Source organism: Anoplophora glabripennis, unplaced genomic scaffold, assembly GCF_000390285.2.
Source record: "Anoplophora glabripennis isolate ALB-LARVAE unplaced genomic scaffold, Agla_2.0 scaffold1446, whole genome shotgun sequence".
NCBI lineage: Eukaryota > Metazoa > Arthropoda > Insecta > Coleoptera > Cerambycidae > Anoplophora > Anoplophora glabripennis.
In genome coordinates this window covers 30233-55741 of record NW_019417521.1, presented here as the reverse complement: position 1 = coordinate 55741, position 25509 = coordinate 30233, and the positions used below count along the sequence as shown (strand labels likewise).

Here is a 25509-nt window from a genome sequence, read left to right as displayed (position 1 = left end):
TAAAATTTGTGTTATTTTTTTGACCTGGGAAAATTTCCATTTCTACAAAAGGTTCAATTTTCATTTTTACGTTCTCCTTTTTTCTTTTCAATTTACGGTGGCTATATCTCGAGAATTTACAAAAAATTTTCTCATACTTTTGGCGCCTTGTTAGTCGTTTGGGGGCCTACCTTCCAAAATAAGTCGGGATTTGCCGATTGCCCGACCTGACCAGACTGGGCCTGATCTCAAATAACTTACCAAAGTACTTTAAATCTTTATAATAGGCCGCAAAATATAATTTATTTTTGTACATACCAACTACAGTTATCATATTTATCCTTTTACAGTTGATGTTCCGAATTAAGTAATTCTTAACTTTTTACAAGTAAACTGTACAGTAGTTTTTACCCTTGAAAGAGTTTTTTTTTCGGTGTTCGGAGTTAAATAGAGAAGTAAAAGGAAAAGAAGAGGAAAAGTTATTCTCGCAGAACTTTTGACATAACATTTAATGTTAAGAAAAATTGTCAAGTTTACAAAAATATTAAAATCACATTTCGATAGATAGGTAGGTACCTACTTTCTTTAAAATTTCCAATCGCTTTTCTAACAATCACATCAATTTGTTATACAACAATAACAATAAATTTAGTCCATTTAAAGTGAATACAATCAGTTAAACAACTTAATAGCTTTGCTTGAAGATCGCGTTCAAAGTTTGAGTCTTCAAAATGTGTACTACAAAATATGTCCAGTTGTATGATTAAACAAATCGCGTCTTTTGCACCCATATCTTTCTAAGTTTTTATCCTTAGGAAACACATTAAATAAAGTTTTTTTTCTTGTTTAGCACTATAAAAATTATTATTGCAAATTGCAACACTACACCTGGCATTTTTACGTGGTAAATTAATAGTTTATATTAAACACTACACCATCAACTTATTAAGAACTATTATCAATAACTAATTAATTACTTCAAAATATCCAAACAACTATGAAAGACTTACAAATAATATTTGGAAAAATGCAAAATGACTAGTTAATTCCCATGTAAACAAACATGAATCCTAAAGGTTAGAAATCCTGTGACGTAGTATGAGATAACCCACGCCCATTATTTCAGTCTATTACTCGACCATCTTTTTTACGGACCGTGTGCCCGACATACAACCGAGAATGATTGTGAACGCGTCCCAGCCCAGCTTTTGACGTTTGGCAACATTGAAACAACTGAATTAAAAATGGTAAAATAAAATCAAACATATGGGCCCATCAGATGGCCGTCAGTTATCATTTATATAAAAAAAAAACTATCTTGATATTGATATTTTAAAGTTGTGAGGAATTAGGAGTAAACCGGAAAAGTTTTGTAAGTAATCGGTAAAGGCTGGTTGGCAACACTGCATTGCTACGCCTACACCGTCACGTCACAAGAAAGTTAGAAAGTGACAGGTGATCAGTGGATATATCGTGGACGGGTGACGAGTTTCTGTTATTTTTATACTCAAAAGAAGATTGTTGTAGAGCAATGAGTGATGTTAAGGAAAGTTCGTGTAGGCTTTGCATTAAATCTATAATAGATACAAATTTTGAAGTGGTAGACAACGTTATCAGAGACATTTTGGATGTTCTTTTGCCGAAATTGGTAAGTCGGTGAAATCTAATTAGATTGGATCCTAGCAGTCTCAAATGTAAAGCAGTTTTTAGTATTTAATTGTTATTTTTCACTACACTTATTTTCTTTCTGTTTAAACTTGCATATTTTTCAGAAATTTGATAACGAGAGCAAAGAGGTTATATGTAGCGTTTGCAGAAGAAAGTTAAATGCGGCGTTAGAATTTAAGTCGGCTTGTCTGAAGACCGATAACACAATTATTCCATATTTGGATTGTGAGAAAATGTTACAGCTCGATATAAGAGATTTGTGTACGAAGGAAAAGACAAGCGAGTCAGTGGATATTTCAGATAGTCAGAAAATATGTCGATTGTGTATGGAGCCAGTAGAAAGTGAGTTTAGGTGCATACGTGAAGAGGAACTTGAAGCTATCGAGAAACTGGCTCCTGAACTGGTATGAACGATATTAAATACTTGCATTTCTCTGAATTTAGAAAACTATACTTTGCAGAATATAAATATCATCAAAGATCCCGTTATATGTAAGGAATGCTTTGGTTCTGTGTGCACTCACAATAATTTCCTAAAAGATTGCTTAGAGGTGGAAGAAAAAATTAAAAGTATTTTTGATAGTTCAGCCTCACGAAGTCAAATAGATACGTCTCCACTTGATTTATTCATTAAGACTGAAACCCAGGACAAAGAATTCGATATTAACGAGATGGATATGTCAATCAAAGCTGAAAACATCGACATAAAATGGGAAGACGAGGAAAGGAGGTAAGAGAAGACTATTTTAACATTAATTTAAAAAAAAGTCTGTGGTTCTGATACTTTGTGAATACGTACCATCTGACGATAAACTAACAAATTATTAAGAAAAAATGGAAAATCGTTATAAAACAATCGGTATAGCTTTAAGTCAGATGGGGGGGGGGGAGGCTAGCGGAGTCCCAGAGTCCTCCTTCAAGAGCCGCCACTGATTAGATTCATTTAGTGATTTTTTTTTACTGTAGGCAGAAATCGTAATTTTCTTGGAACGAAAACGATAGATCTCTCACCGAGTTACAAAATGATTAGTGGTTATGTAAGCAGATTGCAAGAAGAAAATAAATTTTTAGGCTATTTTAAAGGTATCGGCCTAATTCAAATTTGAAAAATATCTTGTAAAAAATCTTATGAAATAAAATCAAACAAAATCCAGACCAGAAATCTAGATATGCAAAAGGCGTCTAAATTCATAGACAAGATTCCTAACAGTTGATATTGCAGGAAATGAATTATTGGCTACATGCCCCAACTGGCATCTAATACACAACACCAATATCTAGTAACATCTACAGTTAAGCTGTTGGATCTTTACTTTCTCATTATCAAGTATAATGGTATGAACTGAGATTTCAAACGAGGTCAAATCAGTGGTCTTGTTCATGAAATACTGTTCATTTAAGAAATAGTGAGGATTCACGTTTGTATAATGAAAACGTGTATTGTGATTTTTTGCATCATAACTACAGTTTAAAATCAACCAAAACCAAACAAACTTAAGCTCAATTTACTGAAATATCAACAGAACTCGTAGAAAATTAGGTCAATCAATAGAGGTTTTGTTTGTGAGAAAAATACTAGTAGCAAACGGACTGTCATCATATGAAAGACAATCTGTAAGATATATGCTTCGTATGTTTCCTACTCCAATTTACCATGGATTAATTTTTTATAAACATATTTATGACAAAAGCCTCATTTTTTAAAGTTTTTTGCTTATAAAACATAAACTAACGAAGCAATCTGAATGCTATAACGAGACAATTTGTAGAGAATCGAAATACGAATAAAATGAGAGGTCTTTCTCATTGATCAGGAACAGTGAATAACCTCTGTCAGAATGAATATCAATTGCGCAATACATGAAGGCGATTCCTTGTCTTTTTCCATCACCAAGTCAATTCAAGTTGATCAATAATTGAACATTTGTCTTTTATTATTTTGATGTACGTTGATGACATAAATCCTGTTGAATATTATGAGAAATAATACAGTAACAAAAATTAAAACTCGTAGGACCGATCTAAGTGTTTACTTTATCTTTCTGTTTATTTATTAAGACGGAGCTTGGTCCATGCTTTTCTCAAAGAAGTATATTGATAACTGTAGAAATATGTATCATAAGCCCATCTAAAAAATACTTCTTCAATAAACGCTGGACTGAACAGAGGTCTCTAGTTTTATATATTAGCCCTAATTTCCAACAGATCCAATGGCTTGACTGTAGTAATAAATGGTTATCCAAAAGAAAAACTAGAAGTGATATACAGGGTGTCCCGGAAATGGTGGGCAATCTCTCGGATATGGATAGATAATGAGAAAATAATGTCACAAGTTCATATAAAATTTTTTCCTCCGGGCTCACCCTGTTGAATTATTAGCTCTTAAAGTTGAGAATTAAAAATGTTTTTTTTGCTGTAACTTTTGTATTTTTCAATAAATTTTAAAAATTTTTTGGCTGGATCTATAATTTTTGAAGCTGCTTTGGATGATAATATGAAATCCTCGATAATAATTATGGGGGCCCGGGGGCAAAGCACCCCCCACCAAAATTTCTAGAAAAAAATTTTTGTTCCACTATAAATACCCCAAATTTTCTATCATTTTATACAAATTTATGGTATTTTACGTAAAAAAGGTATACTTGTTGAAAATCCATAAAATAGATATTTTTTGAGATAAACCCGTTTAATGAGGAAACTGTTTAATTGAAGTACAGATTTAATCGTGGTTGGCTTTGACATGTCAGAGTAAGCCAAAGGCAATTAAATTGTCAAACTTGTCAAATACGTAGTTTTAAATCTAAGATTGTGTTCCGATATCAAACATGGTTAACCAAAACCCTGGTTAAACGTTCCATTATTTGTCATTTCCTGAAATCTGTTTAATTTTGGAACAGTGATTACCTGAAATTGGTTAACCAACTGTCAAACAAGTAACCGGCGTTTTTAATCGGTAAACTTATAACCGCTTGTGGCACTTGTTTACTATTGTTTACCTTACAGTGTTTGTGTTTCTAGAATTTAATTACCCATTGCTCCACGAAAGAAATCTGAACTATCAGATGAGTCAATAAATTCATTATAAAATATAAATGCTTGTGCAACATCCATTTTTTAAAAATTTTTTTTGTACTAGCTATTGGATAGATATGCCTATTTTTTATAATAAAACTATAAACTATACATAGAACATCACGCTCACTACTTCCTGTAAACAATAAAATGTTAGGTTAGGCAGGGTTAAGTTAATTTTAATCATTTTGTTTTCTCTTCACTACTGAAGCGGTTCCATTATTCCCTTCTTTTCAGTTACCAACCGTTACCTCGGTGAAACCAGAAATGATAATTCGGATAATATCGGAACACAACCTAAGACTCATCTCATAACTCACAATTTGTTATAAAATATGGAGTATTTCAATGACGAATATGCTGATATGCATTTAATGTACGGGCGGGCTCTTTGTAATACTTATTTTATATAATTTTTGTAGGACTAGAAATACATACAAATTTTTTTGGATGACATACTTTTTTTTGATTAAAAATACCCCAAAATATCGTTTGGTTTATTTGTCCTACTGTTATTAATGAGAAAATTGTACCCGTGAAAATGACACTTTCCCAGTTTAGGACTAGGAAAACCTTCCATTTTACGTGTAGGACAAAAATTTCACTGAATTATAATAATAATTACCAAGCATCTGTGAAATATTTAGGTGGTTATTAATAACTTCTAAGATCATATTATTTTGACAAGTTAAGAGGGGGGGGGGACGCTTCGGAAAAACCATCGAACGTGTAGGACAATAGTTTTTTCGAGTTTTTCATACAATTATCGTGCGATTTAATTAAAAAACTACTTGTTAGTAATAAATATTGATCATTTACCAAATCGACATGTTTGACTCCCCCGCGCTTTATTAGCTACCGTTTTCGAGAATGTTGGGCGTCTCATCAAAACGAAGCTTTTTCCCAAAATTCAGCTTGTTACCAAAAATCAGAATCGATTCGTCATTGAAATTAAAATTGTTAATAAAATGTCTAAAATCTAAATTCCTTGTCTTAGTCCAGCTTTATACTTTGTTATTACACAATTTGAATGGCATAAAAATTATATAAATGCCCTGCGGAGTTCATAAACCTATAATTGAATGTTTGTTTGTGAAAATGTTTGGATGTTACTATCCTTTTCAATAACACTTATTTCAATCAAGTCTAAGGGTGACTACGACAGAAATGACAGTAAGCACTGAATTGTTCCGGTACGGGGGTACAAATGTATAATTATTAGTTAATAAAAACATCTCATTAACTTAACACACTTAACATTTTGGCGTGTGTATATATAACACATATATATATAACCACTAAAAATTAAAACTTGATTTTAAAAAATACCCTGAATGTTCAATTTTTTCAGCGACACGCCACTGCAGTGCTCCGATAAGATGCCATTCGAGGAGAGTGTCTGTAAAAATGAAGAAGAGAATGGATATAAACAGCAGAATAGATCAGAAATGAAAACCAAGCAGGAGCGCAAAGTATTGTACAAATGTGATAAATGCATTTACGAAACTGTAAGTGAGATCCATTTTACGGCACACTTTGCGACACACGAGAACGATTCAGAAGTGTATAAACGTGAATCGTGTGAGTATAAAACTGAAAATGGGAAATCACTTCAGAGGCAAATGGTGAGGCATAAAGACCCTTCGAGGGTTCAAACGTACAGGTGTAACCACTGCGATTACGAAACTAAACACAAGGGACATATGAATTCGCACCAACTGAAACATAAAGATCCTTCACAGGTTCAAATGTACAGATGTAACGACTGCGATTACGAAAGTAAATACAAAAATAATATGAAAAAGCACCAACTGAAACATAAAGTTCCTTCTCAGGTTCAAATGTACAGGTATAACGACTGCAATTACGAAACTAAATACAGCGAATATTTGAAAGGAGACCAACTAAAGCATAAAGATCCTACACAGGTTCAGACGTACAGGTGTAATGAGTGCGATTTCGAAACTAAATACAGGAGTTGTATTAAAATGCACCAACTGAAACATAAAGATCATTCTCAGGTTCAAATGTACAGATGTAACGACTGCAATTACGAAACTAAATACAGCAAATATATGAAAGTACACCAACTAAAGCATAAAGATCCTTCGCAGGTTCAAACGTACAGGTGTAATGACTGCGATTTCGAAACTAAATACAAGTATGCTATTAAAATGCACCAACTGAAACATAAAGATCCTTCACAGGTTCAAATGTTCAGGTGTGAGGACTGCGATTTCGAAACTAAATACAAGAGTTATATCAAACAGCATCAACTGCGGCATAGAGATTCCTCCCAGGTGCAATTGTACAGGTGTGACGACTGCGATTACGAAACTAAATACAAGGGTGGTATGGAAAGGCACCAACTGAAACATAAAGATCTCTCGCAGGTTCAGAAGTACGGGTGTAAGGACTGCGATTTGGAAACTAAATACAAGAGTTATATCAAACAGCATCAACTGCGGCATAGAGATCCTTCCCAGGTGCAATTGTACGGGTGTAACGACTGCGATTTTGAAACTAAATACAAGGGTGATATGGAAAGACACCAACTGAAACATAAAGATCCTTCACAGGTTCAGATGTATAGGTGTAAGGACTGCGATTTCGAAACTAAATACAAGAGTTATATCAAACAGCATCAACTGCAGCATAGAGATCCTTCCCAGGTTCAGATGTATAGGTGTAACGACTGCGATTACGAAAGTAGATACAAGGCTGATTTGAAAAAACACCAACTGAAACATAAAGATCCTTCGCAGTTTCAAATGTACAGGTGTAACGACTGCGATTTCAAAACTATATACAAGGGAAGTATCAAGCCGCACCAACTGAAACATAAAGATCCTTCACAGGTTCAAATGTACAGGTGTAATGACTGCAATTACGAAACTAAATTCAAGAATAGTATGAACAAGCACCAACGGAAACATAAAGATCCTTCACAGGTTCAAACATACAGGTGTAATGACTGCGATTTCGAAACTAAATACAAACATAATATTAAAAAGCACCAACTGAAACATAAAGATCCTTTGCAGCTTCAAATGTTCTAGTGTAACGCCTGCGATTTCGAAATTAAATACGAGGGTGTCATCAAACAGCATCAACTGAAACATACAGATCCTTCGCAGATGCAATTGTACAATTGTATTATGAATGTAAATACGGGGTTGCTATCAAACGGCATGAACTGAAACATAAAGATCCTTCACAGGTTCAAATGTACCGGTGTAGCAACTGCAATTTTGAAACTAAATACAAAGAGTGTATCATAAAGCATCAAAACCGAGCATAGGGAGTCTTTGAAGACACCTCAACTGATGCACAAAAAAAGGCTTGCAATTGTGAATTGTCACCCTTTGTTCGCATCATGCGGATCAATAAAATGATTCGAATTGCCCATCTCTAGTTACGGTTAGTGAGTAACACGTACTTACAAAATTGTTGTCGCTACAATCAAGCCTAGATAAGAGCAAGTATTCAAGTTTTAAAGAGGAAGGAGATTTATACGTTCTAACCTGAATAAAAAAAACAAAAGACAGTTAAGCTAATGTTTTATTTATCCACAGAGAAAACTATGCATTTGTCTTTTAATTTTACAATGCATGTATATGGAATTGAAAATGAATTCGACTGGTGATTCTGACAATGAGATAATTTTTTCTTTCGAGGTAGATTACTCAAATTCACAAGAAATGCGGTTTTCTACGATTTTAGGGTATTCGTCACTACGGTACGTGCCTACCGTCTCCTATACCTGTATCCGGAATTCACAGAGAAGTGCTCGAAGGAGATTTCCGTAACGTCAGACGTCGGATAGAATCAGGAGAATCTGTAAATCAGAGGTAAACCCAATGCAACTTCTCTCTCCTTGCACATGGCCGTTATAAAAAACGAGTGAGTTGTTTGAAAAACAAAGCTCGGTAATTATTTACTTTGACATGTCAACTTTGTACAAGAATATTTTAACGTTTAGAAAAAAGATATACAAGGTCGAACAGTGAAGTGCACTTCCAACGAAAAATTTTTGTATTGTATAATGTTATTTGTTTCTTATTTATTGAAATATTATTATACTGAATTGTTTAATAAAGAGATTCTACTTTTGCTCTGATTGGGATGATTCCAAAGTCCTCATTAAGCCAGTTGCAGATATGAGAACATAGTATACGGGGTGATTCATAATGTATCTAATAAACTTTCCAGATATTGCGTCATTAAGAATCTACAGAGTGTTAATTAAATATGTACAATAAATTCGACAGACTATTATTTGTCTGATTTTAAGACAAAAAGTTCATATAAACATTGGTCTGCAGATGCTTCGTTTTCAAGATATAAGGCGTTAAATTTTTGTAAAAAAAATGCTATTTTGTAAATAGCTTAAATACCCCTTTCCCAATATTGTTGTTTGTTTTTGGCAGTGTTTTTATGTTATTTAGATGTTACATGTTATTAATAAAAAATTATAATTTTCTAAAAAAAAAATTCCCCATGTTTCTTGTGTGGTCCAGGGATGTGCAATTAAGTGTATTTTTTTCTGCAAAAATTAATCAAGATACGAAAAACGTTCCAAAAGTGAGTATTTTTAATTGCTTAATTAAAAAAATTACAAAAAAGTCAGTGGCGTACATTTTTTTGTCAAAAATATTCGTTAAGGTACCGTTCGAGAAGCCACTGGATTTAACCAATCTAATCAAGTTGTGGTTAAATTAGCCCCTTAACACTACAATTAACACTGCCAAATTACAACAAAATTGGGTAAAGGGTATTTAAGATATTTACGAAATGGCAATTTTTTTACAAAAATTTAACACATATCTTCAAAACGAAGTATCTACGGACCAATGTTTGTGTGAAATGTTTGTCTTAAAATCACTCAAATATTCGTCGGTTGAATTTATGTACATACTTAATTAACACCCTGTATGTACAGGCTGTTACAAATTCGCTTCTCATTACAGGGATCTCGAAAACGGTAAGAGAGCTCGAGTAAAATTAGCCCAAAATTTTTTACATGTTACTATTTTGAAATTTAAACAGTAAAATTTTATAGATTTGAGTTTTCTATTAAAAATGGTAGTGTTTTATATCGAAAAAGTTATCCGTTTTCAAGAAAAATCAGTTTAAAATGTGTTATAACATTTTCCAAAGTGTGCTTTTCTAAGCACTTAAATCTGTTTTTCTTGGAAATTGAGCATTTTATCGATAGAAATAAAGATTACCTTTTTTGTAGATGAAATGGTCTATCATATGTTGGCCTCTGAATTTGAAAATTTCGACAAGCAAAAAAATTGAGGCAAATTTTAAGTGACGACCCCCCAATTGAGACGCCCCAGATCATTTTTGAAAGCGTTTGAACGTTCACGGTGTCAAAATTCATAATTTTTTTTCAACCCATTTCGGAGATATTAAAAAAAAATTAATTTTTTGAGGTCCCATTTAGGGAAGCGTAGCTCCCTTAGGAAGCATTTCTCGACCAGTGTTTATATGATAAAATAATTTTATTTTTGGCTATAGAATCAAGTGGTAAATTATTGGACACTAATATGAGAAACGTTAGTTCGTAGGCTTCCCCGGGTATTGTCACATACTTCTATATGTGTGTGTGTTAACTTAACTTGACCATTCTTCTCGATCAATTATATATTTTATTTCAGTTATTAGCGTATGTTTGGAAACAATCTAATGATTGTATCCAAAGTAAGTCGAAACAACTTTAGGATACAGTTTCTTGCTTGTTTTTAAATCAGTATTTCGAAAAATAGGGTGTTTTTAAATATACTTATTTTATTAGAAAAAAATATTCTTTATTTTCACTCTATGCCTCGTAGTGAGTAGACGTATTTTAGTGTGTGTCGGCTGCTAGTGTATTAGCTATTCTCAGTATATTTATTTTATTTCCATTTTACTGGTGACAACACATATCTTACAATGCCGGATGAAAGAGAGACTAGAGGTGGGAAATCGAGGCAAGTAAAATGCCCTGAAATTACTGATTCTATTATGACTGCCATAACTCAGTCTTTAAATTCTAATGAATTTATTGAAAACATTACTGCAGTGGTTATGAAAGCTGTGAGTGCTAAATTGAATGAATTTATGGAACAACAGGAATTTAAGTTTAATAATTTGGCTGAAGATAATTCCAAGTTAAAATTAGAAAATGATCGTCTTGCTGTCCGTATTGACAATGCAGAGCAGTATCTTCGTAGAAACAAAATTCGTTTACTTGGAGTCCCAGAAAGTGAAACATATAAAGTTCCAGACAATGCATTACCTAATTTATTTAATACACATTTTGGGATGAATCTATCTTCTCAAGACATTGAATCGTGCTTCAGGGTTGGAAAGGCTGCACGTAATAATAAACCTCGAGCTATTCTAGTAAGTTTCTCCACTTATCAATTGAAGAGGGCTGTGTTTCGTAATAAGTCCAAGTTGAAATCTACTGGGTTGTCTATCAAGGAGGATTTGACGCCGTCAAGGTTTAAAATCTTTTCATACGCTTGTGAAAAATTCCATTTTCGTAATGTTTGGACAAATGATGGTGAGGTTTTTGCTAAAGTTAATAACTCAGTGTTAAAGTTTAAAAGTATTACTGACATNAACACAATATATTTTCAGTTTATAAAATGGCTCCAACAAGAGCAGTTCGTTTGTTTTTGTTACTGGACATGCCATATCATTTTATCCGATTAAACAAAAAAGTCGGAATTCACCCCATAAATAGGGAAAGGCATTTGTTTACCGACCGATTTAGGAACTACCTGAGAATGTCCATCCGAACTTTTGATTACTTACTGGAAAAGATTGGTCCTCACTTGGAGAAAACAGTAACAAACTTTGTACAAAAACGCTACATTTCACCTGCAGAGCGACTTGTCGTTACTATAAGGTAAGAAAAGAAAACATACATTTTTACATACCTATTTATTTAAAAAATCAAACATAATAAATTCCTAAAAATGATCAGAACATAATATATTTAGTATTGAAAATGAGAAAACCATGAGAGTGGGAATGATTGATCCACTGGATGTGATGAGTGGTGTGGTAGTGTTGGTTGGTTTTCAGATGCAGCAGGGCTCACAGTTTCGTTTTGCGACATTTCGTCTATAATAACTTGTTGTATTTTATTACGAATCTTTAATTTCTGAATGGGTTGGAATTTGTTCATATATGGAATGAGACTTTTAAAGAAATTCAAATCCTCACATTCTGGCGCAGGTGCATCTTGTGCTAATGTTTGGGATAATATCTTCAACTTCTCGTTTACTATTTCAAGAAATTTATCGTCTCTCGTGTCACACAGTCTTTTTCTGTTGGCCTGGTTTGTTGTGGAAGAAGATGCAGATGCTGTTCTGGTCACAGATGGTGACGCTGATGATTCTGATAAAAATGCCGGACCCGGAGATGTTGGATCAATATGTGATTGTGAAGTCTTCTTCTACTTCAGAATTATCATCTTGCTGAGACGAAGATAGATTTCGATATTTGGTGGCCGGGGTCATTAGATCTTTTAAAAAAGACATCATTTGAAAATATGGCTAAGAAGAATTATTGTTGGCCCCATCTCCAGAACGGGACACTGGAAGTTTTTTCAACTCACGGACGAGATGGCAAAAAAGTTATTTGAAAAAGTTGCTTACAATTAAATTTTATATCCGTGTGCGAAATTTCCACACTGTATATTTCCTAACCATTTACAAAATTTAAATAAAATAATTATTGTTTTATTATACATTTTCTTTTGCAACTCACTCAACTTACTTACAGATTCCTTGTCACCGGAACCACCTATAAACATTTGGGACACGAATTCAGAATGGGATATTCCACAGTTTCTGAGATCGTAAAGGAAACATGTCTTATTATTTGGGAAAAATTACAGGAAGATTATATGCCATTTCCTAACCAACAACAGTTGGAAACAATAATCGAAGAATACAACACACTATGGAATTTTCCAAATTGTTTCGGATCAATCGACGGAAAGCATTGCCAAATAAAATGTCCCCCTAAAAGTGGAACAACATATTTTAATTACTTGAAATATTATTCTATCGGACTACAAGGGGTTGCCGATGCTAACAAGAAATTTATCACTATAGAAGTGGGTTCAAAAGGATCTGAAAGTGACGGTGGAGTTTTTCAGTCTTCGACACTTTATAACTTATCAGAGACAAATCGACTGAATGTACCTCCAGGTAGAGCATTACCAAGTTCTAATATTATTCTGCCAAATGTCGTGATAGGGGATGAGGCCTACCCGCTAAAAACGTATCTAATGAGGCCATATCCACGACCAAGAAATGGAATTTTAGATGATGAAAAGCAACTTTTCAACGACCGTCTTTCACGTGCTCGAAAATGCATTTGGCATATATCAAAAATTCAGAATATTGGATACAAGTATTTTACTTAAACAATCAACAGCTATAAATGTCATCAAATGCGCATGTATACTCCACAATTTAATCAGACACTTTGATGGAGATTCTGATACAGATTACAATAATATTATGGAAAATACACAAAATAACATAAATATAAACGCAAGAGCAGTTCGGAACAATAGAGCAGCTAATAGAGTTACAGACATTCGAAATGCATTTAAACAATATTTTGTCGATGAGAATCTATGAATGTTCTAATAATATGTTATTATAAATAAAGAATTTCTAGGTTATAGTGTTTTTTACCAATTTAATATCTTAAAAATACTTACTCGATATTCCTAATATCACTCCCACGTCAGCATATAGCCTATCTCTTAAATGTTTATTTTTATACGAAGCCAGCTTTGTGTTCCATAACGAGGGCCTTGACTGGATTTCTGAAATCAATATTTCGGCAACGTCGTCCTCTGTTGGACTCATTTTGACGACTGGTCGCTGCTACGACGCTCCAAAAAATCAATTCCATTTGTTTTCGTCGCTGTCGCTGGAAGGCATCGCAACGCGACGCCGCGCCGATCGCTCTCACTCTGAATGCTTGAATTTGGTAACACTAGGTTGTTTAACTGTCGACGTGCCGCTCGTCGCAACGCTAACGCATCGCGACGCTCGTCGCTCCCACTCTGAACAGGAGCGGCGTATACCACTTCACCGACAGCAGTGCTATCCCTGTTGACGGGGTGGGTGATGTTGGCGATGAGGAGGGGGGCCATGTATGATTGTGAGACTGTACGGAGGGCAGGTATTGAAAGAGTTGCTCGAGGTGCCTGTTAATTTCTTTCGTTTTTTGGTAACTAATTGTTTAATTACTAAACGTTAATTTTAGAAGTTAATATCGTAGATATAGGTTGTACCTACTTGATTCAAAGAAACGTATCGAAAAAGAAAAATTTCAAAAAGTTGAAATTATGTAGCACTACAACTAACAAAGTGGACGCGCGAAACAGCGTTATAAACAAATTGTCTCGGGGTCAGGCAAAAACTGCTCGAGAATTCACTCTTTTTGCATTAAATAGAGCTTATTTTACGGTAATTTTTTAAAAAAAAAGAGAAATCACCTACGCACGCCTCTGTTCCCAAGTTAGCTTTTTTATATAACGTTAATTATTAATTAACTATTAGACGTATCGGGCAGACCGGGCTTTTAGAGACAATTAACGAAACGGTTAAACTTTTATTTTCAAAAAGTGAAAAAATGTCAGCTTTCAAATGGCAATAATGCCTTTCCGATTAAATTTCAACGATAAGAAAAAATCAAGTCAAGTAGATTTCGGTAGATTTTTCGCATATTTCCAATTATTTTGCAATATGCGCACAATTTGCACATGAAAGTGCAACTCTTAGAGAAAATCTTAAGCTCAAGATGGATCACGTAAGTGCATTACTGTACGATGTATTGAAACTTGAAAAAAATATATTTTTTTCGAAGAACTCAATTTTTGCAAAAACTCAAATATTTAGTAACATTACAAAAATAGACTTATTCTACTTACCAAGGACTACATATTCTGAAAGATTCCAAAAAAATCATTTTTAACCGTGTTTTTGCAACAGTTAAAACATTAGTTTATCAATTGACTTCGAGCTAGGCTCAAAATTTTTGTTATAAAAAGTTCTTCAACATTTGTCAAAAAATTAATTTTTCTAAAATGTTTTTTTTTTATGAAAAAAACTGCCTTTTGCGAACTTTGGACGCCATTTCGAAAATGAAGCCCTAATATTCAGCTGTGGTCAAGTAGTTCATTCAATTCTACGGAATTTTTCCTAATTTTTACGTGTCTTTGTTTACGAAACTAAATTTTGGCAAAAAACGATATATTTTCGACAATTTGACTGACCGAGTTCGTGTGCATGCGCTTGATCGGCCCTTTCGGAAGGCATTTTACAATTGTTTTTTAAATAATAAATATAATAAAATACTTTAAACACAAATACCTACTAAATAACTACTTTAACACTCAGTAACACTAAAATAATAATACCACAAATAAATACATATCGAAAACGATATAACATATCAACACAAAACGTCATAAACTTTTAAGGTTAAACCTCAAACATTTTTATGTGCAGTATTCAGTGTTGCACATTTATATTTAGTTAGTTTCACAGGTATACCAATCATCATAATTATGTTGACTTTTTGGTTTGCCTCCCAACATAAGGGTCGTATGACACTACACTAAATTGAGTACTAAATTTTATATTTTCATTTACATAAATTAGTGACAATAATAATCTGTATTACACGTTTCAATTTCTCGTACAATATTTAATGTACGCGCATGCGCAGAACATTAATACAGACAGTTATGTCCTCCTAACGTCACTTTCTTTTCATAAAAGTAAGGTTAGTTTTTATTTTGTCAGCAGATTAATAAACAAATATGAAAAATAAAATATTAATTAGGGCGGTAGGTTGTTTAACATTAATAACTACTATAATTGTACGTCGCAGAATGCTACGTAAACGAAAAAGACGTGCAATTTGGTCAAGAAAATGGCTCATAATGCGAAATGAAGGTCGTGGTTTATTAAATTTGTTAAATCAGGAACTACTAATTGTGAATATAGAATCCTACAGAAATTTTCTGCGGTTGGACGACCAGCAATTCGAAAAGATATTAACTCTTATTGTTGAAGATATACAAAAAGAGGATACGTTTATGAGGGATAGTATTTCTCCAAGAAATAGGTATGTACTTTTGGGAATATTGTTTGAATAAAAACTACGAGAAATTACGACTCCAACGGATCGATTGATTACATTTTTCATATATATATATATAGGTTGGAAGTTACCTTCTTATGCATTTTAGCCACTGGCCTTTCGATCCTTCATGTATTCTACTCGCATTCATGAATCGACAATTTCTAAATTTATACCTGAGGTCTGTCGTGCTATATATAATCACTTGAAAGGAGAATATCTTGAGGTACTTATGTTGGTAAACATTTATGTAAATGATTATGTATCTTTGATTATTTCCATATACCTACTACACCAAAGGCATGGAAAACTATTGCCAATTACTACCAGCTATGGCAATTTCCAAACTGTCTTGGGGCCCTCGATGGTAGACACATAAAATTTTGTGCACCAATATCATCGGGATCATTTTATTATAACTATAAAGGTATAAACTCTATTGTTTTATTGGGCTTAGCTGATGCAAATTACAAGTTTATTTATGTTAACGTGGGTGTAAATGGAAGAGTTAGTGATGGTGGTGTATTTCGAGAAAGTAAGTTTTCTAAAGTTTTACAAAACAACAACCTTAATTTCCCAGAAGATGAAGTTCTTCCAGGAAACGGCTCAGAAAAACTCCCTTATGTAGTCATTGCCGATGATGCTTTCCCACTTTCTACTAGGTTATTAAAACCATATGCACAAAGAGGCCTTTGTCAGGAACAAAAAATTTTTAATTATAGGTTAAGCAGAGCACGGAGGATGATTGAAAGTACATTTGGTATATTAGTTAATCGTTTTCGTGTATTACGTAATCCTATATGTCTTAATGTAGAAAAAGTTGAACTAATTACTTTAACCTGTATAGTTTTGCATAATTTCTTGGTAATTAGCAAAGGAACAGTCTACACTGACATCGATCCTGATGAAAAACTTGATTGCATGGGAAACATCGGAAATCAAGGTGGTAATAGGTGCACTGTGAGTGCTTTAAGAATTCGAGACAAATTTAAAGATTATTTTTGCACAGTTGGTGCAGTTCCTTGGCAAAACGAGGCTGTAAATAACTGTAATATGTAGGCAATAAAAAATAAACAACTTTATAATTTGAAGTTTAATTTTTGCCTACCTACACAAAAAAAAATAATGGATGCCTCAATATTATTTTAAGGATAGGAGGATATGCTTATAAGTAATACAGAATATTTTGACTCCTTAAAATAATAAATATGTATTTATTGGTACTACTCTAGAAATTGATATTATACAGGTAAGTATATATATTTTAAGAACTGTGACTTCTTTTATTCTCTCTATATCTTTTCAAGTTAATAAATATAATATTAGCTATATCCTCTTTGGTTTCATCTAATAGATGAGGATCATCAACCATAACTTGAAGTTTACTAGTAATAAATTCTGCAAAAGCCTGCAGGCCGTTTGAATTAACTTCCTTGTTACTACTGAAGGCTTCTGCCAAATGTTGCATTGTTTGTGATGCTGTGGTTAAAACATCATCTTCATTTATTCTCTTTCTTTTTTTTTGTTTTCTTAGAACACTTGCCTTTATTTCACTTCGATTAGGTGTCTTAGTAATATCACTGTTCGAATCAGTTTCTGTTGGGTATTCTGTAATATCAATAATAATGTTTTCTTCACTATTCGGGTTTTCTTCAACATATTCTCCATACTGGAATAATATAAATTAAAAAAAATAATATATTGTCCTTCTAATACTTACCTGTGGTTCCATTTCTTTACCAAATTCACCCCCAGAGTCAAGAAGATTGGAGTTTTCTGCAATACTCTTTTGATGATCGTGGTACACTGTGCTCAACGATAAACATCATGTTCTCAAAATACCACAATGTAGGTCTATAAATCTGTTAAAAGGTCAGCATGATTAGGAAAGTAATGATACATAATAAACCTATTATTTAACAAGTCTTACCTCATCTGCACCTGTGCCACTTTTATTAGATGCCTTATATTTTCTATACTCAGACAGAAAATTAGTTCGCAAATTATTAAATTTGCATTTAATTTCCGCCAGTGTTGCTTCTGGTTTTATTTTTCTCAATTCCGTTTCAATTTCAGTCAAAGCCTTGAATCTCGCGTGTCTATTTTTATAAGAAACTGATTTTACGGCATATAAACATGAATGATTTTGATATAGATCTATTAACATTTGTACTTCATTTCTACTCCGCGACATAATTTTTATTTGCGTAATTTTTTAGATTAACTTAACACTACTAGTTCAATTTTTAGATAAACTAAATAAGGTTAAATTACGATTATTACGAAATGTTGACACAAGATTTACTTGACAATCAGAAACTGAAGCTAGCCAGAATAAAAAAACTCGATGAATAGTTCTGTAGCTATATTCATACATATTTTCTTGACAAGAAATTAGGACATGTTTGAAAATCTTGTACTAAAAATTTGTAGGCAACAATTTTTGTTGCAATTTCTGTATGATACTATGCAAGATTAAAAAGTTCTTAATTAATTACTAAAATTAGTTCTAATTTTAGCATAGTGTCATACGACCCTTAGTATAAATCCTTCTAAAACAGCCTTAATTTTATTCGGCAAGAAGACTAAAGCTTTTGATATCTCTAAATTAATTAAGATTAATATAAATGGGCATTTGCTAGAATTTTCTAAGAGTGCAAAAAATTTAGGTTTAATCTTAGATTCCAACTTAAGATTCAGGGAGCAAGTTAAAAAAATGGCCCAACGAGCATACCTAGGATTGCGGCTTCTGTATCCCCATCGTAAATATCTAAACATAAATACTAAGAGAATGCTTTGTGAGACATTGATATTATCCCAGTTTACATTTTGTGCCCCTGTATATGGACCTTGCCTAGATCTTGACAGCAGCAACCTCATCCAACGCGTTCAAAATGCGTGTATACGTTTTATTTTTGGTATTCGTAAATTTGATCATGTATCGCATAAGTTGCATGAACTTGGCTGGTTGGATATGTTCAAACGGAGAAAACTTTACTCACTTTGTTTCTTTCATAAACTTTTACTTACTAAGACTCCACCTTATCTATATAACAAAATTGTATTTCGCAGTGATGTGCATAATATTAATATTAGATCCAAAGGTTTACTCAGCCCTCCTCAACATAAAACGTCTTTTTTTGAGAGAGGTTTTAAATACAATATATACCGGTTGTACAACAGCGTCACACTCGGTGCAGGATATATTAGTTGTGCAAAGTTCAAAAAATTTGTTAGGACAATGTTATTTTCTTAGGTATGTTACTTATTTAATGCTACTATTGTTATTATTGTTGTAATTTATATGTTTACTGTGATGTAATACTGACTACGGTGCTTTATATATTAGATATATGGTATTCAAGGGTTAAGTGGTAGAGCACAATTATTGTGAACTTCCCCTTGAGATTTCCAAAACTATGGATAACCTTTTTATTTTTGTGCTGAATGACTTTTATTTTTCTTTTGGAAATAAAGACATTATTATTATTATTATTATTATTATATAGGTATACAGGGTGTTCCTAAATTCATGCAACAAAATTTGGTCATTGATTCTTAAGACAAATTTAGGGGACTCGTATTTTTTCTTTTTGCCACCTGGCCCCCTCTTTTGGAGTTACAGCCCCCTGAAATCAGCCCCTAAAAAGTCTTTTTATATCTCACAACCGTATTGTACGAGAATCATTAAATTTGGTACACAGGGGTTTTATGATTAGTGGAATCTCACAGTGCTACGTTTTTTGGCGAGAAACCCCCTTAAGACATTTTTTCGTGGGCCCCCTTGTCTTTGGAACCAGAAAAATTTGGTCGCAAATTTGATATTTTTTTTTTAATTATTAGTTAGCTATAAAGCCATCGAATTTAGAAACTCTTTTATCTCTTAATATTTATTTCGTAAAAAGCAATGTTTTTGAGGAAAATTGCGAATCACGATATGCAATAATCGATCACATTTTGACATATTTTTCTCGAAAACGTTACGTTTTACGAAAAAAGTATAAACAAACAAAAAGTTTCTAAATTTAATGGCTTTCTAGTGGACTGATAATTTTTAAGAAATTTAAATATGCGACTAAATTTTTTTGGCTCCAAAGACAAGGGGGCCCATGAAAAATTGTCTTTAGGGGGTTCCTCGCCAAAAAACGTAGCACCATATGTCATAAAACCACTGTGTACCAAATTTAGTGATTCTCGTACAACAGGGTTCTGAGATATAAAAAAAAAATATTCTTATAGGGGCGGACTTCAGGGGGTTTTAACTCCGAAAGAGGGGGCCACTTCGCAAAAATAAAAAATACGGGTCCTCTAAATCTGTCTTAAGAATCTGACCAAATTTTGTTGCATGAATTTCGGGACACCCTGTATATCGTATGTATATATCGTGATTTAGACATCCAACTGTGAGTAATCTATCGATATCGATAGCACAGAATATTTTAATGTGAAGATATTAGAAATATTATACTATTATTTATGAGTACTTCAAATATTTAGAATGTTGAAAAATATCAGTTTCGTTGGACTTGTCAAACTGTTCTTAATCGATACTACTGTTTTTGCATACAACCCACAATGATTGTGAACGCGCCCCAGCTTTTGGTAGAGGCTGGTTGGCAACCCTGCCTACGCCGCCAAAAGAACTCTGTAATTTATGGCCTATGGAGTATGGCCCAGTGTTACCAGATCTCCTGTTTTAACAGGAGATATCCTGTTTTCACTCTCACTCTCCTGTTCTACTGTTTTCACTATGAGATCTCCTGTTTTTAGTCTCAATGTCTATTCTTCTGGTTTCTCTATGAAATCTTCAGTTGATTATACTAATTTTCCTCAGAATAAGAATATTTTAGTACGACACTGTTCTCTAACGGCACTGTGTTCGTCACTTGTTAATATTTTCAATCCTGCTGTATTTTCTGTAGCCGAGTTCATGCAAGATCTTTTACTGATCTTGCAGTTCATGTACATATTTAAATTTTAAATCCGCAATTCGCGTTTATACAGGGTAGGAAAGTACCGATGGTCTATCTGAAGTTACGTGAGAGCGATAAAGTAAGCCATAGAAATCCATGCGATAGAGAAGGATGGCTATAATGAAGGCCTCTCATAGTCACCGCTCGTTTCGCCCTTCCACAAATAAGATCCACTTCTTATTTGTGGAAGGGCGAAATGGGCGTTGACTATTAGACGCCTTAATTATAGCCATCCTTGTCTATCACATGGATTTCTATGGCTTACTTTATCGCTCTCACGTAACTTCTGATAGACCATCGGTACTTTCCTACACTGTATGAACTGGGCCTAACAGAAGGCGTTTCGTTTCGTTCGTTTACTTCAGCGGGATTCTGGGATTTTTTATTTTGACAACTGACAGTTGTCAAATCACGTGACGTACCGATGTAATTGCAAACTATTAAACGAACTCCTACATTTATATATTTTGCTATATTTTGTGCATGTACTAGTGTTCCTCTATTAAAAAATATATTTATTAAAATCTCCTATTGAAAAAAGAAATCTCCTGTTTTTTTGGCTACATTTCTACTGTTGACAAAAATTTCCATCTGGCAACACTGGTATGGCCACAATTAGGTTAGAACTGTTAGAAGTGATGGGTGACGTGTTTGTATTCTTTTTGTACTCGAAAGAAGATTGTTTTAGAGCAATGAGTGATGTTAAGGAAATTTCGTGTAGACTTTGCATTAAATCTATAACAGATACAAGTTTTGAAGTGGTAGACAACGTTATCAGAGACATTTTGGATGTTCTTTTGCTGAAATTGGTAAGTCGGTGAAATCTAATTAGATTAGAACTTAGCAGTCTCAAATGTAAAGCAGTTTTTAGTATTTAATTTTCCACTACACTTATTTTCTTTCTGTTTAAACTTGCATATTTTTCAGAAATTTGATAACGAGAACAAAGAGGTTATATGTAGCATTTGCAGAAGAAAATTAAATGGGGCATTAGAATTTAAGTCGACCTGTCTGAATACTGATAACATAATTATTCCTTATGTGGACAGCGAAAAAATGTTACAGCTCGACTTAAGAGAAGTGTACATGCAGGAAAAGAAAAACGAGTTAGTTTGCAGTCGGAAAATATGTCGATTGTGTATGCACCCAGTAGAAAGTGAAGTTAGGTTCATAGGTGAAGAGGAACTTGAAGCCATCGAGAAATTGGCTCCTGAAATGGTATCACTGATATGAAATCGTTACATTTTTCGCAATTTAATGAAACTACTTTGCAGAATATAAATATCATCAGAGGTCCCGTTGTATGTAAGGAATGTTTTGATTCTGTGTGCACCCACAACAGTTTCCTAAAAAATTGCTTGGAAGTACAGGAAACAATTGGAGGTATTTTTAATAGCGCAGCAAGTGTAAGTCAGATAGACACGTCACCATCTGATTTATTCGTTAAGACTGAGAAATTGGACAAAGAATTCTATATTAACGAGATGGAAATGTCCATCAAAGCTGAAAGTATCGACATCAAATCAGAAGAAGAGGAAAGCAGGTAAGAGAAGACTATTTTAACATTAATTATAAAAATAAGTCGGTTTTGATACTTCGTGAATACGTATCATCTGACGATGAACTAACAAATTATAAGATTATGTTGGTAAACAATCTTCAAGAGTTAGGTTAACAAATTATTAGGAAAAAATGTAAGATCATTATAAAACAATCGGTATGGCTTTAAATCAGATACAGTGGCGACCCGTGGGTTTGACTACAGGGGGGAGGGTGCATTTTGAAGAGAGAGGAACTATTTTGAATGTTTTCAACTGATTTTGCAAAATATTCTTATTGATGTTTGTATTTTTGCTAGATCTATTTGAATTTTTTGTAACAATCAGCTTCGAGCCATTTAGCAAATCCAGCAACTTGTATAGTTGTTTCGGAATTATATTTTTTTGGTTGTTCTATTTGAATATTCGTAAAGCATGTGAGAACATCATCTTTGTAAGTAAAAATAGTTTGGACTGTTTAAGAATTTGTGTTCCAACACGTCTGTGACGATCTTGGTATTCTTTTGTCACAAACATCTTTTATTTTATCTTTTGCTCTATCATAAAATAAAAATCTTTTCAATGGCATTTCATCAATACAAATTTAGCAATCTTTAGCATATTCTTTTAAACTGGATACTTTTGATTTAATGACTTCAAAGATAAAATCATTGATTCCAGCAGTTATTTCCCATTTTTGAGTTATTCTGCACAAAATACTTTTAGAGGGCAAGCAAAATGTTTTTGTCAGAAATTTGTAAGCCTGTGGACTTAAAAAGTACACTGTCAAAGCAAACTGTTTAAATTTATTGGAATATCGAACACCTTTTACTTTTTTTCTGTTCATATCTAAATTTGCTGACATAAAATTTGTTACCGAGTCCGAGAAATGGTCTTTACGGTAACGTAAAATATCTGTCTCACTAATTTTTGAAGCAGGTACTGCTTCTGAAGATTTCTGTTTTAATTGTCTCTACAAGATGTTCATTTTTTATCATAATTTACGTTTTCATGGAGAATCGGCTGTCAATCTTGTAGAAGTTTGAGTAGCAACCTCTGTAAAAACCAAAATAATCATTATTCACTCAGATTTATAAAAAGGCGAATGATAGAAAAACAAAACATCAACCATTACGAGTTTATAGATTATGCAACACCCGTTATTTATCGAAAAATATACCTAATAATTAAAGAAAGAGGGAATTAGCAAACATCTCGATAGTAAATACGTATCTTACATCTCCAGAAATGGACTTTTCCGCATATAAATTAACAGCCGTTTGTGAAGTACTTGGGATGGACGAGATGTCTTGATATTGTGACGTGCTTGGAATCGACAAAATGTTACCTATAAAAAAAATAAGTGCATAATTTTTCAAAGCTTAGTATTTTATTCATTAAAAAAATGGTTTAATATTTAATTTTAATGGTTATCGATATGAAAATGAAAGTCCGCATATTTCAATTACTCTGTTATAAAAAGTAACAGATAGTACCTAATGATTTCCTAATAATATTTAAAGATTAAAATAACGAGCATTCAAATAAAAATGAAGTCAAGTTGGTTCTGAAAATTTGGATGTAGGGCCTAGCATAGCGACCAACTAACCTCATCTGTCAATCCACTATATCGCCACTGTTAGTTTCAATATGATTGACTACATAACTTTATCTTTATTGTAACGAATACTCGTGATACAGTTGCTGAAAATGTTCCCCACCTTGTTCCAAGCACTTTTCACATGTTTCTCAAATAATTATAAAGACATTTTTCAAGATGCTCGGAGTATTGTTAATTTTATTAAGTTTGTCTAACTAAGCTAAGTCCTACATACAAATTTTCAGAGCCAAATTCACTTCGTTTTTATTTGAACGCTCATTAGTCTTTAAATATATGTTCACAATAATGTACACATCCCTGTGAAATATATCTTACCTTTAACGGAACTTGATTTTGTTTGTGGTTCTCTCGTTTCGGGTTTTTCAGAAATCTGATTCAAATTAAATAATGTGGGCACTGCTTGCTTCTTAAGTCTGCTCTTTGAAAATCCTGCCAACATTTTGTTTTCAAAATGCAAACTACACATTCGGTAGTTCCGGTGTAAATGTTGTGGTGGAAATTTCTGCAGATCAAGACGTCCACAATTTTTTACCCATGTCATACACCTAAAACATTTTATTTTTATAACATATCTACTAAATTTTTGGGGTAAAATATCTCTTTCCAATAAACAGGCAGGTGATAATTTAAATTCTTTTCATGAACAACCCAATTATCTCCAATTGTGAAGAGAAATAGGGTAATCGTTATTGACGAGTATTCTTATTGTGGTATTACTTAATATTTGAATTTTGTTGTGTGACAATTCAAAAGACTAGTGATTTTTTCAATTTAATGTACAGGGTGTTCAAAAATTTGGAAAAGGTAAAAACAGTAAAGAGTAAAGTACCCTAAATCTAAACGCTACGTAAAAAGTAATGAGGAAAAGTTGCTTGGAATTAAATTTTATGTTTAAATATGAAAGCATAGCCTTCTAGTTAATATTCGATATTCTGGGATATTCTAGGTTTCTACTTATTTTTTAAAACTTTCGGGGAAGCCATTCTATTTAAAAAATATTGCTTTATTGAAAAACAAATATACAAGTTTGCATATTAATAATTTATTTTTTATACAGGGGGATCAAAAACCTCAAAACATTAATCCAACATTTATTTTGAGAACACAGCAGAATCAGTATGTACGCGCCATTACAAAACTATTCTATATGAATTCCATCAAGTTCAACACACCTCCAGTCTTTTTCTAAATGCAGCGTAGGTCGAATGTATCATTTCTTCATTTAATATAAGAAATAAATTATTAATATGCAAACATGTGTATCTGTTTTTCAATAAAGCAATATTTTACAAATAGAATGGCTTTTCCGAAAGTATTAAAAAATAAGTAGAGTTTTAGAATATCCCAGAATGTCGAGTATTAACTAGAAGACCATGCTTTCATATTTAAACATAAAATTTAATTCCAAACAACTTTTTCCTATCTTGCCAAGGGCTTATGGACAAGCAAAAATTTTTATGAAGAAAGATTTTTTTTGACAATT

The 25509-nt window shown here is 33.0% G+C and overlaps 2 protein-coding genes across 2 annotated transcripts in view; one reads left to right on the top strand and one right to left on the bottom strand.

The window, feature by feature from the left end:
• Positions 1-1457: 1457 nt before the first annotated feature.
• The window catches only part of LOC108915112 (zinc finger protein 729-like), a gene marked incomplete at its 3' end in the record, with an annotated part of 51028 nt that continues 26976 nt past the window's right edge, over positions 1458-25509 (top strand). The window contains exon 1 of the mRNA XM_023456376.1: positions 1458-1627. Within this exon, the coding sequence (XP_023312144.1) occupies positions 1511-1627 (117 nt within the window). The remainder of the gene's footprint in view (positions 1628-25509) is intronic.
• Positions 17055-18279, bottom strand: LOC108915115. Its single transcript, XM_023456377.1, has 3 exons — positions 17825-18279; positions 17615-17756; positions 17055-17563 (listed from the first exon to the last, which is right to left on the bottom strand). Exons 2-3 carry the CDS (start codon positions 17624-17626, stop codon positions 17159-17161), a joined length of 417 nt encoding a protein of 138 aa, XP_023312145.1. The 5' UTR covers positions 17627-17756; positions 17825-18279; the 3' UTR covers positions 17055-17158.